This window comes from Eucalyptus grandis, chromosome 10 (genome assembly GCF_016545825.1).
Source record: "Eucalyptus grandis isolate ANBG69807.140 chromosome 10, ASM1654582v1, whole genome shotgun sequence".
Classification (NCBI taxonomy): Eukaryota; Viridiplantae; Streptophyta; class Magnoliopsida; order Myrtales; family Myrtaceae; genus Eucalyptus; species Eucalyptus grandis.
Window position 1 is genome coordinate 12,683,953 of NC_052621.1, and position 26,940 is coordinate 12,710,892.

At 35.9% G+C, this 26,940-nt stretch overlaps 1 protein-coding gene across 1 annotated transcript; it reads left to right on the top strand.

Annotated features, from left to right (window-relative positions):
* Window positions 1-236: 236 nt before the first annotated feature.
* On the top strand, window positions 237-1,068 carry LOC120288708. The gene is made up of 2 exons (XM_039302817.1): window positions 237-271; window positions 363-1,068. Exons 1-2 carry the CDS (start codon window positions 237-239, stop codon window positions 1,066-1,068), a joined length of 741 nt encoding a protein of 246 aa, XP_039158751.1.
* The last annotated feature ends 25,872 nt before the right edge of the window (window positions 1,069-26,940 follow it).

Genomic DNA, 26,940 nt, shown 5'->3' on the forward strand with positions numbered 1-26,940 from the left:
TTATATCAGAGACACGCTCCTGGTCACATGCAAGCGCCTATATATGGCCAAATGGGAGCGTCATCAGAAAGTGTCCAGTAGAAACTTCCTTTGTCTAAACGCAAGAAAAGAAAAGAAAAAATAAAAGATCGCCCCTCATCTTCTCTCTCCATCTCCTTTGGTAACATTTGGCTTCTTCTTCTCCTTCTTCTTTTTCTTCTTCTAGCCGCTCTTGCCCGTGATGGTCGTTTCACGCGATGAGTCCAGGCAAGAGCCGGACCAAGAAAGCATTGTGGGTCGTTCGCAAGACCCAAATCAAGAAGCAGAAGGAAATGAAGAAGACGAAGCGGAGACGCTCTTTTCTGCGACCTCCCGCTCTACAGCGATTCGGCCGAGTGGGAGGACAGCTTCTCCAAAGTGGCGACAGAACCAGAACAAGCACGAGGCGCATCGACTGGCCCTCATCGGGATCAAGAAGACTTGTTTGAATTCTCCTCCAGTGAGGACTTGAGCATTTCCTCCGTGCACCATTCGGGGCACATAATCTTCTGTGGCAAGCTCATCCCGTATGGAGAGCCGCCGCCCGCCGCGAAGAACGCGGATGATCTCATCAGAAAGCGTCCCGCAAAGTCGAAGAAGAGGTGGTTCTTTCGCTGGAAGCTGCGCCTATTTAGGAAGTCCAGAACGTCGTATTCGTACCGCAAGTTGAGATCGGACAAGAAGAAGCGGTCGAAGCCGCGGGAAGTGACCGACTCCAAGAACCTGCCGTTGGAGAAGTTCAGGAGCGTAGATGGGTCGGCGAGGAAGGTGGGAGCAAAGGGCAAGTGGTACTTCCTCGTGTTTGGGTCGGCCAGGTTCCCGATGGAGATGGAGTTGAGCGACATGAGGATGAGGCAGAGCCGCCGGCGGAGCCAGGCCTCGATGGTCCAGTCGACGGATAATGCCGAGAAGAAGATTCCGAGGAACTGGGGGCTGTGGCGGCTTTTGAGGACCTTGAGCTGCAGTAGCAGCAACAACGGGGATAACCATACGAGCAGTGCTATGGTAGAGGCTTCACCAAATGAGTTGCATTCCAACTCAAGTGGCTAGACTCTGCTTCTTTTCCAGAAATCTAGATCAATTACTCAGGACAGGTTCTAATTCTATGGTGCTTTTTGCTTGTCATGTAAATATCGGGAGTCCTGTATAGCAAATAAGCATTCTAGGATGAAAGGAGTGCTTTTTTTGAAGCTTATAGATCCTGCTGACATTGTGCTTCCTCTGCTTTCCATGGAAGTTCTTAATCGGGTAATGTTATTAGCGTAAAATCCAGATGCGGAAAGGGATTACTGTTTCAAACTCTCAGTTGAGGTTTTTCAAATCAAGGGGTCATTTTTAAGCACCCAGAAAATCTTCCCACGTTTTCTGTAATTCTCGTTCAAAAGGAAAAGATCCCGCGATTTCCTCCAACAGGCAAAGGAAAACAGCATAAGTCAGAGAATAGATTCACTATTTTCTTCGTGATGGTTGTCCAAAACAGAAACACGCCCGTTACATCCCTTCTAGTTGTTGTTGGTCTAACCAAGAGGGGACCAAACGCTCCCTCTCCACCGCAAGCCTTTTCCGCGTTCGAACCTCGCCGTCTGTTTGAATGGTCATTAGATGAAACCCGTTTGAACAACCGTGTTTTTGTTCCGGTCTAGAGTTACAAGACTCCAAAACTTCAGCTTCAAAAAAAGGTCAAATTAAGGAATCGCAAGTCAAAGGAAGGTTATGACATTGTAGCTCCTGGATCGTTGGCCTTCTGTTGTAAAGCTTGATAAGATCCAATTTTCAAAGGGCTGAAATTCCACGAGGTTAAGTAATCTCTAGCTCCTGGACCCACCAAAAAGGCAAAAATAGCTGTCTAAAAAAACGAGACTCATGCTGTAGCATGTTGAAAGAGACATGGCAATTAAATTAGGACACCTACCCGCCTGCAAAAGATGTGGTTTTACTATCATTTGGCTGTGCCAGGATGCATAAAAAACGTATGAAAAGGTCAAAGGAAAAAGTATGATGATTTGAAGGCACTGATGATGCAGATTTTACGCCTTAACTATATGAATCAGGCAGACAAGCATGTTTCCCTTCTTTTCGGGAGGAAATGAAGACATGGTCAAGCCGATGGATTTTCTCGATCTTTTTCAATATTGTTTATTAGATGTTAGAGCAGGCCAATGTTTTTATTTTCTTCATTAATTGGGTGGAGAGAAAATCTCTCCACAAAAGCCGCAACCCTACCCTATTTGTAGTAGGATAGAAGAATTCTCTCTATTCAGAGATTTGCTTATGACATGATTTAAGTTGAGGACCTCATGAAAGACAACGTGACTTATTTATTGCTTGCCTACTACTCTTGATGATAATTAATACATGTTATTGTCAGAGTAACTTTTTTAATCTACCAGTGATAAAACTGTGCACGTTGCAAGAAAATAATTCATTTCATGAGCTTTCTGGGTGAAGAGGAAATGAAGACATGGTCAAGATGATGAAATTCTGAAAAAAAGGAAAAAAGTTGATGAATTTGCTCCATTATTTTCATTATTATATATTATATTTTAGAGTGGGCCCATGTTTATTTATTTATTTATTAATTGGGTGGAGAGAAAATTTCTCCACAAGATCCGCAACTTTACGTGTATTATAATTTAGATAATCTCTCCGCAAGAGGTAGTAAATGCCCAAGACACAAGTTGATCAAAGATTTGCTCATCACACGGTTTGAGCTTGTGACCTCATAAAAGACAATGACTCATTTATTACTTGGCTACTACGCTCGATGATAATTAACAAATGTTATTGTTGAAGGAACGTTTTCTTCTATTGGTGATAAAACTGTGTGCATTGCAAGAAAATAATTCATTTCATGAGATTTTTGGGTGGACAGGAAATGAAGAAATGGTCAAGTTGATGAATTTCCTTGATCTTTTTCATTACTATATATTAGATATTAGAGTGGAACAGTGTTTATTTATTTATTTATTGGGTGTAGAGGAAGTCTCTCCACAAGAGCCTCAACCCTACGTGTCTTATAATTTAGAAAAACTCTCCACAAGATATAATTAATGCCCAACACACAAGTTGATTAGAAATTTACTCTTGACATGGTTTGAGCTTGTGACCTCATGCAAAACAATGTGGCTTATTTATCACTTGGCTACCACACTTCAATTAAATGTTATTCTTAGATTAACTTTTTCTTCTATCAATGATTTAACTGCATGCATTGCAAGATTATAATTCATTTCATGAGAATTTGGGTGGAGGGGAAATGAAGACATAATCAATCTAATGAATTTCCTTGATCTTTTTTATTATTATATATTAGATCTTAGAGTGGGCCAATTTTATTATTTTTTTAATTAATTGGGTCAAGAGGAAATCTCTCCACAAGAGTTCTAAATGCCCAAGACACAAGTTGATGAGAGATTTGCTCATGACATGTTATTGTTAGATTAACTTTTTTCTTCTAATAGTGATAAAACTGCATGCATTGCAGGACATGGTCAAGTTGATGGGTTTCCTCAATCTTTTTCATTATTAATTATTAGATTTCATGGTCAAGTGAGCCAATGTTTTCTTTAAAAAATTAATTGGGTGGAGAGGAAATTGTCTCCACAAGAGCCACAAGGTGTATTATAATTTAGAATATCTCTCCACAAGAGGTTATAAGTGCCCAAGATACAAGTTGATTAAAGATTTGCTCATGACATGATTTGAGCTTATGACCTCATGAAAGACAAAGTGACTCATTTGTCACTTGACTACCATGCTCGATGATATTTGAGAAATGTTATCGTTAGAGTAACATTTTCTTCTACTAGTGATAAAACTGCATGCATTGCAAGAAAATAATTCATTACATGAGATTTTTGGGTGGAGAGGAAATGAAGACACGGTCAAGCTAATGAATTTCCTCAATCTTTTTCATTATTATTTAATAGATTTTAGAGTGGATCAATGTTTTTTTTTTTTTTTTGTTCTATTGGGTGGAGGGGAAATCTTTCCAAGAGCGGTAGCCCTATGTGTATTATGATTTAGAAAATCTTTCCACAAGAGGTAGTAAATGCCCAAGACACAAGTTGGTAAGAGATTTGCTCATGATATGTGTTGATACCTAAATTTTGGCGACCCGTTTAGTCATTTATTACATTAAAAAATTAGGGGTTAATTTTATTCCTGAAAAAATAGTTAATTGCATAGCATATAGTTTTAGGTGTATTTATTTCTTAATTTGCATTTACATTGGGTCGGTGACAAATGGGTTTGATTTAGTAGTTCTAAGCTTTAATTTGGTAGGTTGGACTAAGCCCATGAAGCAAGTAAATTGGCCCGAGCCCGTTTTCTTTTAATGACAAAAATTACCTAAATGGAGATTTGAAATAATATTACGGTGGATTTTTGGAATTTAAGAAAATTGGGTTGCAATCTTATCTTTAGGTGATAAAATCAGAAGATGTGGAAAAAAAGTGATATTGCGTGCGAAAAAGAAATCTTCACGGATGCTGATTTGAAAAGGAAAATAAAACCCTAATCTTCAGCTTATAAAAAGGTTTTTTTGCGTAGGGTTTCGAGGAGGCCACACAATTGAGAATATACGGCCACAAATCCGGAGAGAGCCCCGTTCATTCACGAAAGCGGAGAGAGAGGAGGCTTGAGATTGGAGAGCTCGGCCAAGGTTGCCCCGGCCCCTGCGCCATCTCGCTCCTCGATTGGCGATGTGCCTGTGTTGCTGCCGAACGCTTGTTCCAAGGTTGCTTCTTCCCACGTAGTGGAACACTGCCACTCGACGCTCCTTATCGCCCATCCAGTTTCCAGTCCTCCAACGAGCTCCCACGACATCAACAACGCGACAAGCAGGACGACCCTCTTGGAGCCCCCTCGGCGAAGTCCAATCTGATCCAAAGCCCTGACGATGAAGCCTGTTGTCCCTTGAGACGAAGCCCAGTCCATTGACGCCAGCAGCCTTCTTCCGAGACGACTGTTGCTTCCTGACGACAAGGAGTTGCTGCAGTTCCTCAACGTCACCTGCCCGAAGCTGCTGTCATCCTCCTCCTATCGGTGGGCTGAGTAGTTGTCCAAGGAACATCACACCAAGAGCAAGTGAAGAAGGAAAAACTAAAAACAAGTGGGGTTGTCTTCTTCCAGTGGGGCTCTTCAAGCGTGAAGTTCGGCGCCTACAACTTTGACGCCCGCGGCTGCCGATCCATCGTTGACCGCCAACTGCCGCTACCCCAACTGTCGCCAAGCACCGCCTGATCGAGAGACGGCCACGATATGCACAGAAAGAGAGACCAAAAGTTTTTATCTTTTCCTGCAGGTTACGAGGAGGGACGTCTCCACTAGTGTAACGCATCCAGGAAGAGATACGGAAGAAAAGGAAGCATGCAATAAAAGACTCACAAAAAGAAAGCCAAGACAGTCCCTTGCTTGTCATCCATAGGCTCGCATCCACACAAATTGCCACCTCGCTGTTCTGAAACTCATTTGCGATAGCCCATGGTCGATCTAAGTCATCGCTGAATCCGTGCTATCTATGAACGATTGCTGACCTCCATCAGATTGTGTGCTCCTTTCAACTGGTAAGTTTGAGATTGGTTTTGACCTGTTTACAGGTTGAAGATGATCTAACCATCATTAATTTACTGAGTCCAATCGGAGTAAAAAAAATGGTGAACTTAACTTATGAGCTTGGGAAGTGTAATATCATAATTTGTTCATGTCGATAGGATTGGGATAACGAGGGTCAATTTCGAGTCAACTGTTGGTGTTTCATCTTGGATCCAATATGAATCGTGCAAATCGGTGTTTTCGTGATTAGAGCATGTTGACCTGACTTTCTTTGTTGTTTAAGTGCATATGAGTGTTGATCAATATTACTGCACGTCAGTAATTCTTGATGGTCCCTGAGCTTTCCACCATGATAACTCTTTACCCTTCACTGGAGCATCCCGCAGAGCATCCGCGAGACAACACCACCTCTTCATCGTGTCGAGTTTGTCCAATTTTGACAAGCAAGTGTTTGAACAAGGTAATAATTTTATCTTAGTCAAGATTCATATATTTCATTGCCTTGCTCGAATTATTGCATTCTTGATTGAACTCTCGAATGATGTTATCATAATCTCGAATAGCCGTCACAACGTGCATATGATTGACAGTCCGATTTCATGCTCGAAATACGACTCGCACCGCACGGAAAATCGACAATCCAATCTCACGCTCGAGATTCGATTCACGGTTTTATTTAAAATTGACCAACCCGATCTCATGCGCGAGATATGGTTCGTCATTTTAGATATCAATTTTATCTTGCTCGATCTCCACGCCATGTCGCTTGAATCAATTTTGTTTTCGTAAAAAATCATCAAAAAAAAAAATCTGAGATAGATTAGGTTTGTTTTAGAATATTCCTCGTTTTAGGGTTATCTTGCACGTTTAGAATAGGAAATTTATTTATTTCGAGTTTCTTAAATAAATAAAAAAAAAAAAAAACGCATTCATTTAGGATGTTAGGTTTTCATTAAATCTAAATTGCATGTTTAATTATACGGCAATTTTAAATTTCGAATTTTATAAATAAAAAAACAAACACAAAAATCATCATGCATATGTCATGTAGAATTAGGGCATTCTTTGTACGGCATTGCATATTAGGATAAAATTGCATATTTCATTTTAAATTTAGATCATCTTTTTAGATAAATTGCATTTTAGATTTAGATAATGTCTTAGTTTAAATTAGGATTTAATATGACTTAATCCTAGTTTAAATTAGATAGAATCTTAATCTAGCTAGATCATTTTTGTATTTTTTCTTAAATTTCGAATTTCATAAAATTTGTCTTAGGATAAATTAGTTGCAATTTCTAGGATAGATTGCATTTTTTAGAATAGAAAAATCATGTGCACGTCATTTTAGTGATTGTTATTAGGTTCATTTCTAATTAAATTGCTCGTCATTAGAATTAGGTCATTTTGGCTAATTTAGATTGCATATCTAATTGTTGCATGTTCATTAAGCAATCATTAGTTTTTTTACTCATTCATATAGTTTATGACCTATTGCCATGCCATATCATTTTATATTAAATTAGAAGCATTGCATTGCATATGGATTATATTCTCGTTAAATAAGTGAAAACGAAAAATTTGAGTGATTGCGTGTTAATTAGAAATCATATCTAGGATTGCTGATGTGAATTCTGATCTAACATTGCAGATGCTTTCGTTGCTATGAGGTAAGTCTTGCATTTTATTTATTTGCTTTCTTGGGTGTTAAATTGGTGATTTGCGCACCCGCATGATCGCCTCACATGTTAGGGAAATAGATTTAAAATCAATTCAAGCTGCACCGCCAAACATTTTTTTCAAAATAAAAGAGAAAGGTACCGAAAGGGCGTTAGAGAAATTTAGCGTAACCAAGTCCCCGAACTCATAAATCTCGGTTCGTAGGAGTAAAGTAAATCTCCCGTTACTTTGCTTGGGTTTCTAATCGACCCACCAAAAATAGATTAGTGGCGACTCCTAACTGAATATCATTTGCATGTTAAGAACTCAAACCTAAGTCGCGAATTGGTATGGGCTTGGGAGAACCCGAGTTAAATCTAGGCTTAACAATCCATTAGCCAAACCCTAAGTGGTTCACACCCGAAAATTTGGTCGCGACAACATGGTTTGAGCTTGTGACCTCATGAAAGACAATATAACTCCTTTATCATCTAGTTACCATGCACAATGATAATTAACAAATGTTATTGTTAGAATAACTTTTTCATCTAATAGTGATAAAATTGCATGCATTGCCAGAAAATAATTCATTTCATGAGATTTTTGGGCAGGGAGGAAATGAACACATGGTCAACTTGATGAATTTCCTTGATCTTTTTTATTTATTTATTGGGTGGAGAGAAAATCTCTCCAAAAGAGCCAACCATATGTGTATTATAATTTAGAAAATCTCTCTACAAGAAATAGTAAATGCCCAAGACACAAGTTGATAAAGGATTTGCTCATGACATGATTTGAACTTGACTCATTAATTATCAATTGGCTACAATGCTTGATGATAATTGACAAATGTTATTGTGAGGGTAACTTTTTCTTCTGCCGGTTATAAAACTACATGCATTGCAAGAAAATAAGTCATTTCACGAGATTTTTGGGTGAAGTGGAAATGAAGACATGGTCAAGCTAATGAATTTTCTAGATCTTTTTCATTATTATTTATTAGATTTTAGAAAGGGCCAATGTTTTATTTTTTTACTAATTGGGTGGAGAGGAAATCTCTCCACAAAAGCCACAACCCTACATGTATTATAATTTAGAAAATTTCTCTACAAGAGAGTAAATGCCTAAAACACAAGTTGATTAGAGATTTGCTCTGACATGGTTTGAGCTTGTGACCTCATGAGAGATAATGTGACTCATTTATCACTTGGTTTCCATGCTTGATGATAATTGACAAATGTCATTGTTAGAGTAACTTTTTCTCCTACTAGTTATAAAAACTACGTGCATTGCAATAAAATAATTCATTTCATGAGATTTTTGGGTGAAGAGGAAATGAAGACATGGTCAAGCCGATGAATTTCCTTGGTCTTTTTCATTACTATTTATTAGATTTTAGAGAGGTACAATGTTTTCATTATTAATTGAGTGGGGAGGAAATCTCTCCACAAGAATCGCAACCCTATGTGTACAATTTAGAAAATCTCTCCACAAGAGGTAGTACATACCAAATGCACAAGTTGATCGGAGATTTGCTCATGACATGGTTTGAGCTTCTAACCTCATAAAAGGCAATGGGTCTTATTTATCATTTGGCTACCACACTCAATGATAATTGACGAATGTTATTGTTAGAGTAACTTAATCTTCGGTCGGTGATAAAGCTGCATGCATTGCAAGAAAAAAATTCATTTCATGAGATCTTTGGTTAAAAAAAAGTTCCACAACGCACCCCACCGGTGGAAATTTGTCTTTCTATAAGCAGGGTTGAGATCAGGATAGACATATACATTTTCATAGGCCGCAATTTTAAAGCTAAAGAGGAAAATTTCAAATAAACACATGAAAAATGAAACAATTTTCTCAAAAAAAAAAAAAAATGGTCTACAATGAAATTTTATTTCAGATAAAGGTGTGAAAAATGATCAAATTAGTCTTAAATAAATGCCCGCACTTGCTAGCCAGCCAAATCTTCTTCGGTCAGCTTTTTCAGGTGGCTAGAGGGGAACCGAAACTTGCAGCTAGGTAAGAAATAGGTAAAATCCTAAAAATCGAAAACCTCAATCTGAAAGAGTAAAATCCACAGAGATGCTCAGCCTCTTCGTGTTGCTCAGGTTCCGACTTTGAAATTGTTCTCTCCTTCCTTCTCTGTCTGCGAGATTGCTTTTTTCCGCAAGCGTGGTGCGACCCGAACTCATCTTCAGCCGTTTCTTCCGCAGAACTTCATCCTCTTTCGTCCCCGTTATCTGTATAGTCTTAAAACATGCTATTGCTCTGTAGTCTTCACTGCCGTGGGCCCCCTCTTGCACTTTATTTTATGTTGGGCACTATCTATCCCTTTCGAAGTTGGGTTCTCACTTATGGGGTTTCTGTTTCATCATGTTTTTATATGGGCCTGAAAGTTAAAGAAGGGTTCTTGCTCGTACAGAGAATCGATGTTCCTGGTCTTTGCTATTCCGCATTAGCTCATACTCTATGAAAGCTCTCTTTAAGTATTTTTGCTGTTCTTTAACCAAGGTTGAAACTGAAGGCTCTCTTGATGGGCAAAATCCTAAAGAAACACAATAATTTGGAGAAAATCCACCAAGAACCCTTAGATTAGAATTTAATTTGGGTTTTATGTATTTAGGGTTTGCTCCATATTTGTTAGGATGCAGTTTGTACTCTCAATCAACAAAAAAGCATGGGGTCTTGCTCCCCGGTGAGCAGGCCAGGGCCACCCTAATGGGGTTTAGGAGGCAACACTGCTAGTTGTCGGAGGGTTTTTATAGTTTGGGCCCGTATTTTGATGGTAGTTTGAGTTTGGGCTTATAAATAGCTTCCATTGTCTATATATAATCTCTTTATATTATAATTGAGAGTTGTAATAGAGAGTTGGGAGGTACTAATTATAGTGGAATTTTCTGATGGATATAGCTCTAATTTAGGCGAACCGGGATAAATTTTATGTCTTGATTTTCTCTTTTTCACATTTACTCTATATTTCATTGTGTTTGTACGTTGAATCCTAATAATTTTTTAGGCAATTGCATATTTTGGACAAAATGCCCTTGCTCTATTAATCTAACTATTGGAGAGAGCTGATTGGCGAAGATTTGATGGGTTTGCGAGTTCAGGCCTTTATTTGAGACTAACTTGACTAACTCGAGCCCTTACTTGGATAATATCCACTCCATGCTCTCTCTCTTTTTTCCCCTTTTTTTGGGGGGGGGGGTGGGGGTGGGGTGGGGGAGGGCTCAAGTTCAGATCCTATCTAAAATTATTCCTTAAAGGATTTATTACCGAAAGTATTACTTATAAATCCTAGATATGGAACAAAAATTTCATTTTACTGAGATGTAACTATGTTGGAAATATTGCTGTATTCAAAGAATTAAGATATTGTCATTATAAAAAGGGAACTCGGAGGTTATTCAACCAAGGTATTCCATGTTAACAACGATTTTCAAAAGGCAACTATCATTCAACAAGTTTAAACTGAGATGTAACTATTAAGTTTAGAAGTTAAAGTGTTATATTACTGGTCCTAAGTAAGTCCTTAAACTGCGTTGTCTGAGGTCGTATGCACCTTGATGATCTTTGGACGTTAAACACCTGGAGGGTATTCCCTCCTCTCATGGAAGAAAAATATACAGAGGGGAATTAGGTGATTGAGCATGCGGATATTGATATGTTAAAATATTCCATATTATCATCAATTTTCTAAATGCAACTATCGTTCAATAGGTTTGAATTGAGATGCAACTATTAAGTTTAGAAGTTAAGTGTTACATTATCAGATGAAAAACGAAAATAAAAGGCCAAAAAGAGAACGAGTACAGGGAAAAAAAGGAATTGTGTGGGCATGTATCAAAGAATTCCTTGCCATGAATAAATAAAAAGATTGATGAGTCTGATTTCGACTTTATGAATCAGATCAAGTCACCACAACTGTGTCACGCAAAAAATAATGTAATTATTCAATAGGAAACATGGTCATAGGAAGCATAGTGATAATATATTTCCTCTATTAATGTGCTTATATTTTGTCTCTTGAAAGCTCAGATGTTCTGCTATTTTTATTTTTATTTTTAAATCTCATCCCTCGTTTAAATTATTTATCTTCTTGATATTTCTTTTTTTTTTTTTGGTTATCTCACATTGTTATTAGAAAAAAGAATTAACACCCTCAAAAATCTCAAACTAGTACATGTGTAACAAATTTATTCCAAATTAATTTTTTGATCATGAAAGTCACCAAACTGGTATATATATAACAAACGTACCCTAAATGACTACAAAAAACTCCGAACTAGTACACTTATAATAAATTCACTCCAAACTAATTTGTTCAACCACCAAAAATCTCGAAATTGTACATTTATGACAAATATACTATCCGTTAAATAGGATTAATACAATAAAAAATTTTAACTGTGACATACGAAGAGTAAAATCTCAAACCGGTACACTAGTCAACTGTCACGTGTCTTTAATAGTAAAATTTAATAGAAACTAACAGAGAGCGAATTTGAATTTGGTGTAAATTTATCACATGTATATCAGTTTGGAGTTTTTGATGGTTCGGACTAAAAAAAAAAAGAGTTGGACATGCAACATGTGAAAATATAAATGCGAGAATGTTCAGAGTTAATGAAGCGCAGAACAATACGACAAAAAAGAAAAAAAAAACCATTGATCTATTTTAAGCAACTTGAATTCAACGCCATAAGAACATAGCGTGGAAGTGAGGTTGAGTACGTATGACGGTAAGATCCACCTTCCCCTTCCTCGAAGTCCACAGATCCCACCAAAACCCTCTCCCTCTATCTCTCTCTCTCTGCGTGAAGCGGGCGCTGTTGAAACAGATCGTCAAGCATGAGGAAGAGAGCGAAGCGAAGCGCGAGCCAGCGGGACAGCGCTCCATCGTCTTCTCAGCAGCGGCACAAGCGCGTCAAGCTCTCGAGGCCCGAGGCCGAGCCGGAGCACGTGGAGGAGGACACCGGCTTGGTGAACTTTGGCCACCCTCGGCGTTCCAGGATTCTTGTCTGTGCGGCGATGATGTGTCTCGCAAGCGGGGAGTTCGGTTCGATCGCTCCGGTGGAGGTTCCTGTGAGCGTTGTGATTTTGCTTCTCCTCGAAATTCTCTAGGGTCAGTTCTCCGGTCCCGGGACAACGTACATGGCGATTTCGCCTGGTCTCTTGTCTGTCGATCCTCAGAAGGGTCTGAAGTTTGTATCGAAACAGTAAACAGAATTGGACGTTCGTCCGAACTTGATCTGTAGATGTGTTTTTCATCTAATTTTCAGATGATTCAGTAAACACTAAGCAAATATGCGTTCTTTCTTTCTATGCCTAAAAATTCCTTTCGTTCTATACCACTCTTTCTGGTTATTTGGCTTCCAGCACAGATTATTTTCTTTTAATTTTTCACACGGTAAGATTTATTTCCTTTTATGCTATTTATACGTTATGGAAAATAGATTGATACGGTATTTCATTTAAATATAGTCTATCGTCGCACACGACCATGACAATTATTGAAACGGGATCAACTAATTTTGCGTTGGGTTAATGTTTCAATATATTAGTTGGAGGATGCCGCGGTACAAATTAATTTGTATTAGGAAAAGTGATGTGTATGCAAAGTATTAATATTTAAAAAGGTTTGCAAGTTAGATATTTACGAAATATTGGAATTATTGATTAAAAGAAAGAAATTATTGACACTATATGGAGAAGCTGTAAACTTATATGTACAGACCGAAAATTATTTTAGGATTTCATCCTTTTTTAAGGTTGTTCAAAATTGAAATACGTGAGAGATAAAATAAAATGATTCGATTATGTATTTGTATATTTACATGATATTTGTATAATAACTAAAAGAGTGTATTTTGAGTAAGAATAAAAATGAATGGATCCCTCAAAGACGGTACTCTTTACTTTATAGAATAATATAAATTTGCAGTATAACGATGAATTGCTTCGGCGCTCCCACGTTTTGGTAAAATTGTATTAGTATGAATTTGGAAAAAGCCATTATGGTTTCGACCAAAAAAAGATCAATTATGGTAACCTATAAGAATTTATTTAACCCATTAATTATTGATAAATGTGTTACTATTGTCTAATTCTGGGTTGATTCATGAAAAAACACATTGAAATCAAATCAGATTTTCTTTCCAACAAAAAACCAAATTAGGCTCTATTAATTTGAAGGATTCAAAATATTTTGGGGGTTGCATAAAGGGGCAATATCGTGATTGATGAGTAGTATAATTTTTGTTCCATATTCAATGTAGTCTGCGATTTCTTTTTAATTTAGGGTCATTTGCTTCATTAAAAAAATTATATTTAAAAAATATATTTCTTAAAATAATCTCTTGTGTTGCTAAAAAAAAATCTATGAACGAGGCATTTTATGAAAAAAAATTAAGTATACATTTTTATCAACAATGAAAATATTTTTATTGCCTCATTTTAAAAAAAAAAAAAAAATATTTTCAAATCGTTCGAATTTTTCTCAAAACAAATGAATTCATGAATGAATTTTTTCGAATTGGGCCTAATGTTATCATGTTATTAAAGTGAACTAATGAAAACTTATCGATGCACTTTTAATTTGAATCACAACCAATTTATGTGGCTTAGGGAGTGAATCAAAACGAAAACGTTTTCATCATCAGCATATAATGATTTTTTTTTTTCAACTTAGACTTATATTCTTAGGAGATATAAATGGTTAAAGTAAAGAAAATCTTTTTTTCGATCGTTGCATAAACGGAACTGCATTATTGTTTATGTGATAGAATAATCAACCCACTAAAATCCTCGGATCTAGAAATATAAAGCGTACGCTGAAAAGTGGCGAGGAAAAAGGAAAAAAAATTAAAATGAGGATTTTCACGATCCGATTTTAATCTCCTCCTGGCACCTGCTGCGTCCTTTCTCTCCTCTACTCAAAAATCTCTCTCACACATCTCCCTTCTCTTTCTCGAGAACGACCACTGTCCCCGCCGCGATCCTCCGCCGGTCGCAGCTACTGGAAAACGATGCAGAGGGTTGGTGGAGTCGGGGTTGGATGGCTCGACGGCACGAGCTTCCCTCTAAAGAAGAGGCCGCCGGCGAGTTAGAGACAGACACACGAAATATTCGCATGGCTCTAGCCGGACGACCCAGAAGGGAGGGAGAAACCGAACTCCCTGTCGACGGGGACTTCGTTGTCGCCTTCCCCGTCGCAAACTGAGTGCAGAGTTTGAGGAGCGAACAAGTTTAAACGCCGGCGAAACCTCTCGCGTCCGGGTCGTCCAGCAGATTAGGGCCTACATAGAGAAGGAATGCCTCCCAGGTATGAGCTCACGCTGTTTTTCGTTTCAGCTTATCAGGGTTCTTCAGTGATGCGTGGATGGGGAATGTTGTTGGGTTTGAATGTAGTTGGTACTCTGCTTTGAGAAGCAAGGGAAAACATTCGTTTTTACGTCGTTTTTAACTAATGAACCGACTGAGCATTGAGCATTAGGACGATATACTTGGTCTTGGAAGAGGCTGTGATTTGACTATGGGAAGGAAAACTCAGAATAAATTGGTGAAGCATTCGTCGTGTGGATTTAGTGTAGGGGCTTTGGTGATAGAATGGTGAAAAATGAGTTAAATTCGTTCATGATATGGGCTGGGCTGGGCTTAGGGCTTGATATGACTCTAATAAGATTGGGGCTGGATAGTGTCAGATTGAAATTAGGCTTTGAAAATTTTCCAATTTGAAATGGGCTCGATGTAGAACTCGGTGGTGTCTTTAAGCCCAGATCCAATGCCCATAGACCAGAGTGCAGTCCATATTCGGACCAAGTCCCATGGCCCCGCCCGAGCCCCTTAAAAATATTTATTGAAAAAAAATGAAGATTTAGCTTAGCGTCATTTTAGTTAGTATATATGGTTTTAACAATTTTAGAAAATGCCTTTAATATAGTTCAATTTTCGATATGTGGATCTTTTTAGTAAAAGATTGGACTCAATTTTAACATGGGGTTGCTACTTAATATTGAGTTTACTTCCATATACTTTACTTTTATCTTTACTTTTATCGTATTGATTGTGATCGTTTACTTTCCCTTGATTGCGCAGTGATGTAGGACAGCATTTAGTGCCATGGTTTAATAAAAATGGTTAAATTGCAAGGACCTTCAGGTGGCAAATTAATCAAGTTTAGGTATCGAAATAGAACTAATTATATAATTAGTGAAATCAAGTCCATAATTTTATATTTTTGGTTACGTAGGAAGTGAGATGTATCTCACTTGACTCCTAGGTTCCTTCACATAAAAAATTTCATTGGGTTAACTGGATTTAGATTTGAGACTCTAGTGTTGCACGAGATGAGGGTACGAAAGAACCCATGCCATTTGGGGACCATCAGTCCACCTTTGGCATTACCTTTAAACTTGTTCCCCAGTCGTATCGGGAGGGAAGCGATAATTATCTTCTCATAATTTTCTAAATACGAAAGAAATAACTTGAGTTATAATTTAGAAAGCAAACCAAAAAGAAAATACATTTTTACTTCCAAGGGGTAAACAAACTCGCTCATAGGAAAAGTTATGTTAAGAACTACCCCTTCTTTTGCATCCGTGTTTCATCAAATCTTTGAGCAGATGCAATGGTTACACTTGACCTTTAGTGCGGAAGCCTAACATTAATCTATAATTTTTGCAGTAATGACAATAATGGAGCTTACTGAAATGTATCAACCTTTATTTGATGCGGTACGGAAAGGTGATTTGAAAATGTTGTGTAGAGATTAATTAATGAAGATGCCAAAGCACCAACTACTATGACCATGAGGGGCGGACACTTAGGCTGCGTTTGTTTTCATTCTTTTTTTCTGTTTTGAACAACTTTTCTGTTTTTTGTTCCTGGGAACAAAAAAGCAGCAGCGTTTGGGTGTGTTTTTGTTCCAAATTGTTTTTGTTCAGAAACACATCTGAACGAAACAAAAACAAAAAAAGTTGTTTCTTATTTAAAACAAAATTCAGAAACACTTCTCTCTTTTTTCTTCTTCTTTTTTTTCTTTCTTTTTTCTTTGGCCGGTCGCCGACCTCGGCCATGGCCGGCGACCGGCCGTCGAGGGTCGGCGACGCCGTCGAGGGCCGGCGACCTCGCCGGAGTGTCGCCGACCCCCAGCGAGGCTAAGCGTCGCCGGCCTGGCGAGGCGAGGCCGCCGATCCTTGTCGGCCGGTCGCCGGCCATGGCCGAGGCCGGCGATCGGCCAAAGAAGAAAAAAAGAAAAAAGAAAAAAAGGAAAAATAAATAAGAAAATAAGAAAAATAAGAAAGAAAATAGAAAAAATAAAATAACATATTAAAAAATTAAAATAAAAAAATTTATACAAATTTACTAAACGTGTTTGTGTTCATTTTTTATTCCCAAAACAAGTTTACCAAGCGCGTTTTTTGTTCAAAAATTGTTCCTCGGAATGCAAACACTTTTTTTTTTCTATTTCTGTTTCATGGAATAATTTTTAAACAATGTTACCAAACGCGCTCTTAGATGCACATGACAAAATTTTATTTCTTTATTTTTTTATTATTATGTTCCTTGGAACTAGGGTAAGTAGTTTCGGGTTCCTTATAGATTTCGGCTAGAACCTCAAACCCACCACGAAAAAGATTCTTCATTTTTAGAACCCGAAATCTACTCGTCAAAACCAAGAACCTCAAACCTATTTCCGTCATGAGTTCTAGGGTCGATTCAAGGTTCCAATAAATTCTTTTGGGGGGGAATGAATGCAACAATAGTTAACAAGTTTGTCATTCATAAAAAAGAATACAAAACAAACAAAATTATCAATATAGGAAAATGAATTCTTGGCAAGAAATTCAACTAGATAAAAGAGAGGAAATTGAACAAAAGTTTGTATCGAAAAGGAACAAAATTCACTAGACCATAAATTTTATTTCGGAACTTTGTATCTAGGAGTTTATAACACCATAGAACAAATTAGACTATAAAAACAAGAGCATTAAAATTGTAGATATGAGCATTAAAAGAAAGATGAGTTTTTGTCTTTAAACATCCATGAAAATTTGTTCCAAAGTTTGATTACCTGAACTCAAAAGAAACAACAATCATAGTTGACAACTTAATAATAGCTTTAAGTTTAAAATTGAAGTGTTGAATATCAGTTTTTGCAATTGCAACTACAACGTTTTCTTCGCAATTGAAAGTTCACCATATGCAAGGTAGCCCAGCATTGCAATTCAAGTAAGTGCTCCTTGGACATGATGAGAATTAACATCTTATGTAGCAAAAGATAACATAGCACAATACTCAACTTGACTATATAATCCTTCCATATATGAGAACTAAACCCATTGGATGGAAGTATAATGGGAGATGCTGGTAAACTAATATAAGTATTAGATATCTTACCACATATATTCATTCCGTTTTAACTGGTAAACTCTATTTACCTACGATAATCTCCTTATTAAGACAATCCATATCTTAAAAAAGATTAAATAAAATATTTTCTTATTAGATATACATAAATAATTATAATATTTAAAGATATAAATATTACTTATCCAACTCATATTTTTCTGCATTTTTATGCATTCTTCAACATCAATTGATATACGAAAAGCTCTCAATTAATATTGAGTGCAAATCCAAGCTTCCACTACTTATGGAGTTAAAGAAATTCTAAAGTCATCAAGTACACGATTTGATGTACAAAAAACTGACTCTAAAGTAACAAAAAGTAGTCACGAGAATAGATAAAATATCTTGAGCCATCAAAAAAATGATCTTATATTTTGAGCCAACAGTCTTCCACCACATCAAAAGATCAAGATTAAGAGTATTTTCATTTTTTTTCTCTTAAAGATACTCATTAAGCTCGGATTTGTTGTTATCACACCATTGTTCATTCGAGTGCAAAAATATTTTATTCCAAACTTGGGCGTCATATTTCTTTATACATTCATTATCACCCATATCAGTATTGGAATCATTACTACTTACACTTAAACTATGGCTACCAAAATTTCGATAACTTGAAATAAGAGAAGTTTACTCATAAAATTCATACAAATACTCAAATGCGTCCTTTATCTTGTAATGCATCTCTTTAATTTTCAATTAATCATCATAAATTTGTCAATACAAGAAACTCACATAATTCAACTTGGCTCTAGAATCTAATACAACCGTAATCAACACCATCATATTCACTTTATCTATGTTTTCATAATATTTGTCAAATTTTTCTTTCATTTTCATACTCATAACTTGAAGTTTAGTATCTGAAGCATCCGCCGCATCTTTCAAATATTTATACAAAATAGCTATGTCTTCAAAATAATCATCTGAAGTAACATATGAACTCCCTAACAAGAATCACCATCTTTAGGAATTTCATGGTTAAGCTCACTTGCAAAAGATAAATTATTTTCTTCCATTATTTCAAAAGTTTTTTCTGAATTTTATAGCAAGTATCTAACATGAGATAAGTGAAGTTCTATCAAGTAGAAACGTCAAGCATAATTGAACCCTTATAAATTATTCGTTCACTCTCAATGCAAAATTGAAATATTTTGGCTCTCGTGAGAGAACTTCTCACATACCTAATCACATTTCGAATACGTGTAATAAAGTCACGCACCATAGTTAAACCATCTCTTACAACACATTATATACTAAACATTACCATTTACTATCAACAACTTTTCTCTTGAAAGTTTTCCCCTTAAGTACCAAATTACAACATCGTTCGAACTAGCATTATTCAAGGTGATTATGGACATCATTTTTTTTTTATTCCCCACTCTTGAATGTATTTCTCCATAATTTTCCTAATATCTTTACTCTTATGATTATACATTACCACAAAATTGATCTAAAAATGTGTAGTGAGATATAAATAATTTAAGTTTTCAATGGCTCTATGTATCAGTCGTAAATGTGCTCCTAGAATTAATCTTTCCAAAATATGTCTCCAAACAAGTTCTTTCATAAAAATATAGCTTAATGCAATTTTTTGCCACCGTAAAATATGATAAATGTTTAAAAAGATATTATAACTCATTAATAAACTCATGAAAACCAACACACTCAACCAAGGAAAAAATGTTATTTGAATCAAGCAAACATTTGTCTACAATGTTCTAGATTAAATGACCATGTCAATAAGACGCTATCAATACTAAAATATCTCCCTGCCTCACCGGCCATGTCTATATTTTGTGGTACAAAGAATCTCTACCTCTTGTTTACACTGTGAGGAAATTTCTTGCATGCGGTAAAATACTTCCTCATTGCAAAGGTATTGTTAATAACACGGTACTGTTAATACATAAATTTTGGTGATCCGGTTATTTATTTATTGCATAGAAAATTATGGGTTAATTTTATCCCTAAATATATATATATAGATGTAGGTGCATTTATGTTTAACTTACATGTTTTGCATTTATTTATTGGACCGCTGACGGATGGGTTCGAATTAGTACTTCTGAGCTTTAACTTGGCAGGCCGAACTAAGCCCACGCCGAGAGCAAATCGGCCCAAGCCCGTATCCTCGGGCAGATTTTACTGATTTATCCTAAATCAAATTAGAAACAAATATTGCATTTGGAGAAAAAAACAAATATTGGGTTTGAAAAAATCTTCGTGGATATGGATTTGGAAAAATTAAAACCCTAATCCATGGCCTATAAAAAGATAAAACGCGTAGGGTTTTGGGAGGCGACACATTGAATATACGGCCGTACATCGGGACTTCTACTCTAAAAGGCACATCGAGAGATATACACGTGAGAGAGAAAAAAAGAGAAGGAACTCTCTCTGCAGAACCGAGGAGCCCCCACGTTGTGCGAGGCCCTTTGCCACAGCATCACACCTGAGCCGCCTGAGTTACCATCGCTACACCATCTTTGCTGTGGCGGCCCTTGCAACGATGATGGTCTTGCTGCTGTGACCTCTTTGCCTTTTTGACGAGCTGCTAATCTAGTGCCAACCTCTTACCGTCGTGACCAAGCCTCAACGAGCCCACCTCAACTGAGACGTTGACAGAGCTACCGCCTTCCTCGCGCTCAATTGTTGCTTGATTCGCTGTTGCGCCGGCAGGACCGCAATTTCTCCTTGCAGCAATCACTCGAGTAGCCCTCGCATCCCCGAAGATTGCTTTACCCCACAAGTAACATCACCCCAGGCGACCATAATTGGAGAAATAGCAAACAGTGATTGTTGGATTTGGCATGACCTGGTCCAAGTAAAAGGCAAGTTTCAAGCAGAGCTTTTTGGTCTTGATCTTCGCAGCTTGGGCAGTAAATTCGTTAAGTAAAAATCTGGTAAGGAAAAGGGAATATTCAAGCGGTAAGATTTGTTCTTTTCATCATTTTGACCGGTTAGGAGCTTGAATAAAAATATACATGCAAAGAGACCTACACGGGAATAAGTTTTCTCGTTGCCATTGTTTTTTTCCATAATTACTTGCCGCCGCACCTCGAAGTTTTGTTTTGCAAATTTCTCAAGCCATGAGCAGCACTGTCCTTTGGCCAGCTGGTCCGATGAATCATCACAAAGCAGCCTACTCGAGACATACGTCGTCCAGCATTGACACGTCTTCAGTCCATCAATACCAAGAGGACAAGTTCTGGCAGCTTATCCATCCTCACGGTCAAAGACAACTTTAATTTTGCAGGTCATCCAAGTGTGCTCGTTAACCACCGAACCAAGGATTTGCTGGTGATCTCCGCTCCATCATTGCAAGTTGTCCTCTGAGTGCCATCTTATCGGCTCGAGACCAAGCATTCTTTCTCCGCATTGCCAGCCCTGGCTGAAACGATAACCTCCATGATCCATCCTTGCTAGCCAAACGCCGGTCATCCGCGAAGCCCCATCCACAAGCTGTGATCCAGTCTGATTCCGATCCAGATTAGGTGTGTTTGGATTAGGTAACAATCTTTATCCAATTCAAATGGAATATTTCATTCCTTAATTCGAATTGATTGTTATATGTACGTGATATTAAGCATATCTAATTAGAGCTTATTGATAAAGTTGATTCGATTATTAATTTGATCCGTAAAGATATCGGATCATTTTTTTTAATTATCTCAACTTATTATTGGATAACTATGCTATCTGAGATTGCGTTAATCTTTAATTTGACCCGTGAGACAACGGATCATTTTTTTGATTATGTTTGATTCTAAGCAAGTGCCTTATCAAGATTACAATATCCATTAATCTAAGATGTGAGACGACGGATAATTTTTTTCGGATATCGTAATCTTTTGTTTGAATCTCGATGGATAACATTTTGAATGATCATGGATGGTTTGAATGTTTATCTCTTAATTGTTCTATTTATCCCGAAAACACAAAAAATTGCATTTTGTATTCCATGTAGATTAGGATTGATTGCGTGATAGGTTAGTTTTTTTTTTTTTTTAAATGCATGTTTAGAAGGCATTTAGATAAGATAACATTTCACTTTAGTTAAATTTTTATTTTTAGTGATTTTAATTACGAATTTTCATAAAAATCAAAAATCAAAAAAATCAAAATCTTGCATCAAAGCATTTAGGTTTAATAAATCAAACATGTAGGATTATGTTTATGAAATTTTCTTCATCTAGTGATTGTTGCTAGGTTCATTTAGTTAGAAATTACTCGTCATTAGAATTAGGTCATTTGGTTAATTTAGATTGCACATTTAATTGTTGCATTTCTTTAATTTTGAATTTCATGGGAAATACAAAAAGAGTTGCTTAGAATAAATCAATTTCATCCTTTAGAGTAGGCCGCATGTTTATTTATGTCATATAGTTTAGGTCATGTTAAATTAGTGACATGCATTGCATAAATCATGATTTTCATTAATAAGTGAAAACAAAAAAATTGAGTGATTGCGTGTTAATTATAAATCATATCTAGGACTGTTGATGTGAATTCTGATTTAACATCGCATATGCTTTCGTTGCTATAAGGTAAGTCCTACATTTTATTTATTTGTTTTCTTGGGTGTTAAATTTGTGGTTTGCGCACCAGTGTGATCACATCACATGTTAGGATAGTAGATTAAAATCAATTCAAGTTACTTGCCAAACATTTTTTTCAAAATAAAAGAGAAAGGTGCCGAAAGAGCATTAGAGAAATTTAACGTAATCAAGTCCTTGTGTCCAAAATCTCTGGTTCGTAAAAGTAAAGTAATTCCCCCATTATTTTATTTAGGTGTTTAATCAACCTACCATAAATTGATTAGTAGCGACTCCTAGATAAAATTCATTTGTATGTTAAAAATTTGAACCTAAGTCGTGAATTGGTATGGGCTTGGGAGAGCCCGAGTTAAGTCTAGGCTTAATAATCCATTAGCCAAACCCTAGGTGGTTCACCGAAAATTCGGTCGCGACAGCTTCTTAAATATGAACTCACAATGAATGCACTTCACTTGATATGGTTTTCCATCCTTATAATTAATTCTTGCATAATGCTTCCAACATTCAGATGTATATTTCTTATCACGATGAAAAAGATGAGAACCAAGTACCTTATTTGTGACACTCATGATCTATGTAGCATCAACACGACACACGATATGTGACACGACACGCCAACACGTTATTTTTCAAAAATAGAGAATTCAAACATGTTTCAATTTGTTATATATTAAATAAATATTTTTATATATAAATACATAAGTAAGTAAATAATAATAATAATAATAATAATAATAATAATAATAATAATAGTTTATAATTAATCTATACTAAAAACATTAATCCTACATTTGTTAAAAAACAAGTAATCCACATTCCACTATTAAATTTAAAATTTAACAATAAGAAAGAAAAAAAAAAAATGAAACTTCATCTCCGATTCATCAAGTGAAAGACTTGCAACTTCAAGCACCTCAATATCTTTAAAGGTGTCAAATGTATTTTTGCTAATATCTCACATCTTGATCTCTCCTTTTGCGTATTGTGGGTTTTTTCTTGATAGAAGATGAAGATTGTTATGAATAAAAATAAAATCTTTTGCACATATTGGGATCATCTTATTTATTCTCACTGAGTGCACAAATAAGTAAGTATTTCAATTTCTCTCAGCACATAATGAAGAAGAAGGTTGAGCAAGAAGTTTTAAGGCTATACTTTGAAGCATCGATGCACATGCACTATGATTAACCCATCAAGCCTTAGAATCCATACAATACCGATTTTAAATGAAATCAAAATCTCTAAAATCTCAATTTTTGCTCGTAAAATCTACATACCCCAAATTTACATTGTTACGCCCATCCAAGTTAGAAAAGTATTTCTTAAAGCATTTTAGTCTTTCTTGGTTGATCTCCATATTATTGTATGGAGAAATTCGAGTAGGATCTTCATTAAGCCATTGATCACTATAATACATTTATTTAATAAAATAAAATAAAATAAAATAAAATTAGAAAACAATAATAAATAAGATGAGTATTATATTATCATTTTAAATAAATAATAACTACTAAAGTAATAATTTCATATAATTTTAGAACCTACTTGGGATTTAAGGCATGTGCCAAACAATGAAATGGAGTGTTATTCCTTGTCCAACGATCTACAAGAATTATATGAACCACCTCATAAAATGTGGATTCCTCATCTAGCCTTTTCACTTCATGTACATATATAGCTTTTTTTCACTTTTTTAATCATCAAACTTCACATATTATAAACTAAGTGAAGACAAGACTTATCAGTGTCACAAATTCTAAGTATGTCATAAATAGGAGCCGTGAAAGTATAAAATTAATCAAATCCCACCAAAAATCATCCAACACATTCTTCTTGACAACCTTAGATTTCCCTTGATTATCATCTCGATAGATATTTCATTTGTCACAAATCACCATGTTCTAAAAATCACTTTTTATTAACTTGAATATCTTAAACATCACAATCATCGAAGCAAAACATGTATCCGCTACAGAAAGCAACTTCAATCTAATAAACTCATTGTATATTGCTAATCTCATGGAATAGTTCATAATGAAATACTTGATTTGTATAACTGCCTTAATAATATCTGAAATCCAACTATATTCCTCATAAACTATTTAATTGGTCTTTGTGTTTTTTGCAGCACAAATATTCTTCAAAGTTAGATTAAGGGTGCGCACTACATAAGGCATCCACATAATGGATGGAAATTGTTGTTCAATGAGTCGTCCTGCGCCCTTCCAATTTGAAGCATTATCCGTAATTACTTGAACCACATTCTCATGCCCAATTTCGTTAATAACTTCTTTCAATAAGTTAAAAATGAAATGCATATTTTTTTATTTCTCCCGAACAATCAACCGATTTTATAAACATTGATTCTCTATCTGATACCGTTATAAAATTAATAAGCGGTCTTTTTTGTGAGTCACTCCATCCATCATTCATAATACTTACACCATTCTCCTTCCATATACTTTTAATAAGTACACACATCCTATCAATATTTACATTCTCTTTTTTGCAACAAAGTAATCATCAACAAATTATATTTCGGTGGTATATAATCCGCAATATTATTGTTAACGGCATAAATGAAAGCGGATTAAAGTAAGGGTAAATTCTAATTTGGAATTATATGTATCTGTATTTATTCATCATAATTTAGATGGTTGTTGTTTTTACCTCATCTAAAAGGTAAAAGCAATATTTTCATGGACTTTTCTGATTTACTCTTTTTACAGGAACCAAATGGACAGCAAGGGACATATCCTAAGGGAAATAAGCTCTATCGGTGAAGTAACTTAGTTTTATACATAAATATTATTGTACTTGATTTCCTCATATAAAGAGTACAAAAAAGATTCCAACAAATGAAAAATGGGAAAATGACTTCACAAAAATTCCTAAGATGACTTATGAGGGCATTTTGACCAATTCTTCTAGTCCAATTCCCAATTATTGGGTAAGATTGAATTAGACTATAAACCAATCATTCCAAATTATGACAATGACACAAGATGACAAGAACGTAACATAGAATCGTCTAATGAACTAGATGATTGCGTGAGGGAAATCATCTCGAGCTTAACTCATAAAAAGGACGAAGCTGTATGATTTCTATTGTGTTAGATTTTCGAAGACAAACCACAATCAACATTTGCACCATAATCCCTCCAAGTACATAGAATGAAATCAATAGATATCTCTAAAGTCCCAATCATAGCACAAATACATGCAGATATTGATATTATTATAAGTGAATGAACAATAGTACAGACATTTAAATCTACATATACATAAATTTTGTTTCAGCTTTGAGTGCTATTTGATCACCTTCCTACATTCGATATTTCGATTCAATGCCAAAGCATAGTAGACAGAGACAAGAGGAACTAGAGGTAGTTGTAAAATGCAGTAGAAGAAATCCAAAGAGATAATGCAATATCATAAACTAGTGAGTAATAATCAATCTTCAAATAATCTATCATGGTAATCTTAATATAACTAGCATTTTTCAAAAACTAGGATGGTGGCAATTTCTTGTCCGTCAAGAGTAGATTGAGTTCTTTAATCTAGCATTCTGCTTTTAAGATGTCACGTACAAAATTCAAAGAACTCCATCGTTTTACTCTAACATATGCCTCATAAAGAGATTAAGACTATGCACTCCACGAATTTAACTTTCTTATGTATTCGTGACAAGAATTGATCAACCCCCTCAGAAGCCTACATATCAGTCTCTGTTTCAAAACAAATTCAAAAAGAAAACTGACGGACCCATTTTATAATTGACACAACTCATGTCGGAAATAACTCAAGAATACAAGTATTTCATCCATCTGAACCAAGTCAATCGGAAATTGAAGAAACTTGAATCCTAAATGAACCTAAACACAACGTGGCACGCACCATGCAATTATAAGTAAGATATAGCATCAATATACACAAAATTATTTCAAAACTATTGACTGTCAATTCAAATTCAATGCATCAATTTCGAAACCACTGAAAGTAACCTAAAACTAAAATGAAAACCGAAATAGACCTATTCCGAACCGAACCATACAAACATTCTAGAGAACTTGAAATGAGTAAAAGCTTGAATTCATCCCAAGTGGCGTTTAAAAAATGAAAAACTTGACATGAATAATTGTTGAGGTGATCTAATTTATCTAGAACTAGTTTGAAGCAGAAATCCGTTTAGTAATGCAAATTTCATTTTTCTATTTGAAATAGATTTATTATTCTAGAAATAGACTTGAAGCAAAAATCAGAAGTTAAAATTTTTAGTTTTTCTATTTTTATAACAAAAGTAAGAAATGAAAACTCTTTTATTGTTCACTTTCTTCACCGTTTGCCACCCAACCGCCGCCGGTAGAACGCCGAACTCGCCACCAACCACTAGGCGTCAGTCGCTCAATGCTCGCTACCGCCTACCTGTCACTGGACTCTAGCTGTCGGTTGCTGGCCCTCCTAATAATAGAAATTTTATTTTGCTATCAAATGAATATATATTCCATAAACACAAATTTTGAATCATTATGAAACGTGTTTCTTTGCTTAAAAACTAGTTCATGGAATAGAAATCGATTTCTATTCTAAAAATTTTGTCATTCGCGCCCTTAAATGTGCTCAATGTTGGGATCATAGTTGCTCAATATGAATTGGTAAGAATCTAACACGCGCATGTTTAATAGACATTTCATTTTCATTAACACTCTATTTGCTCCTGCCAATG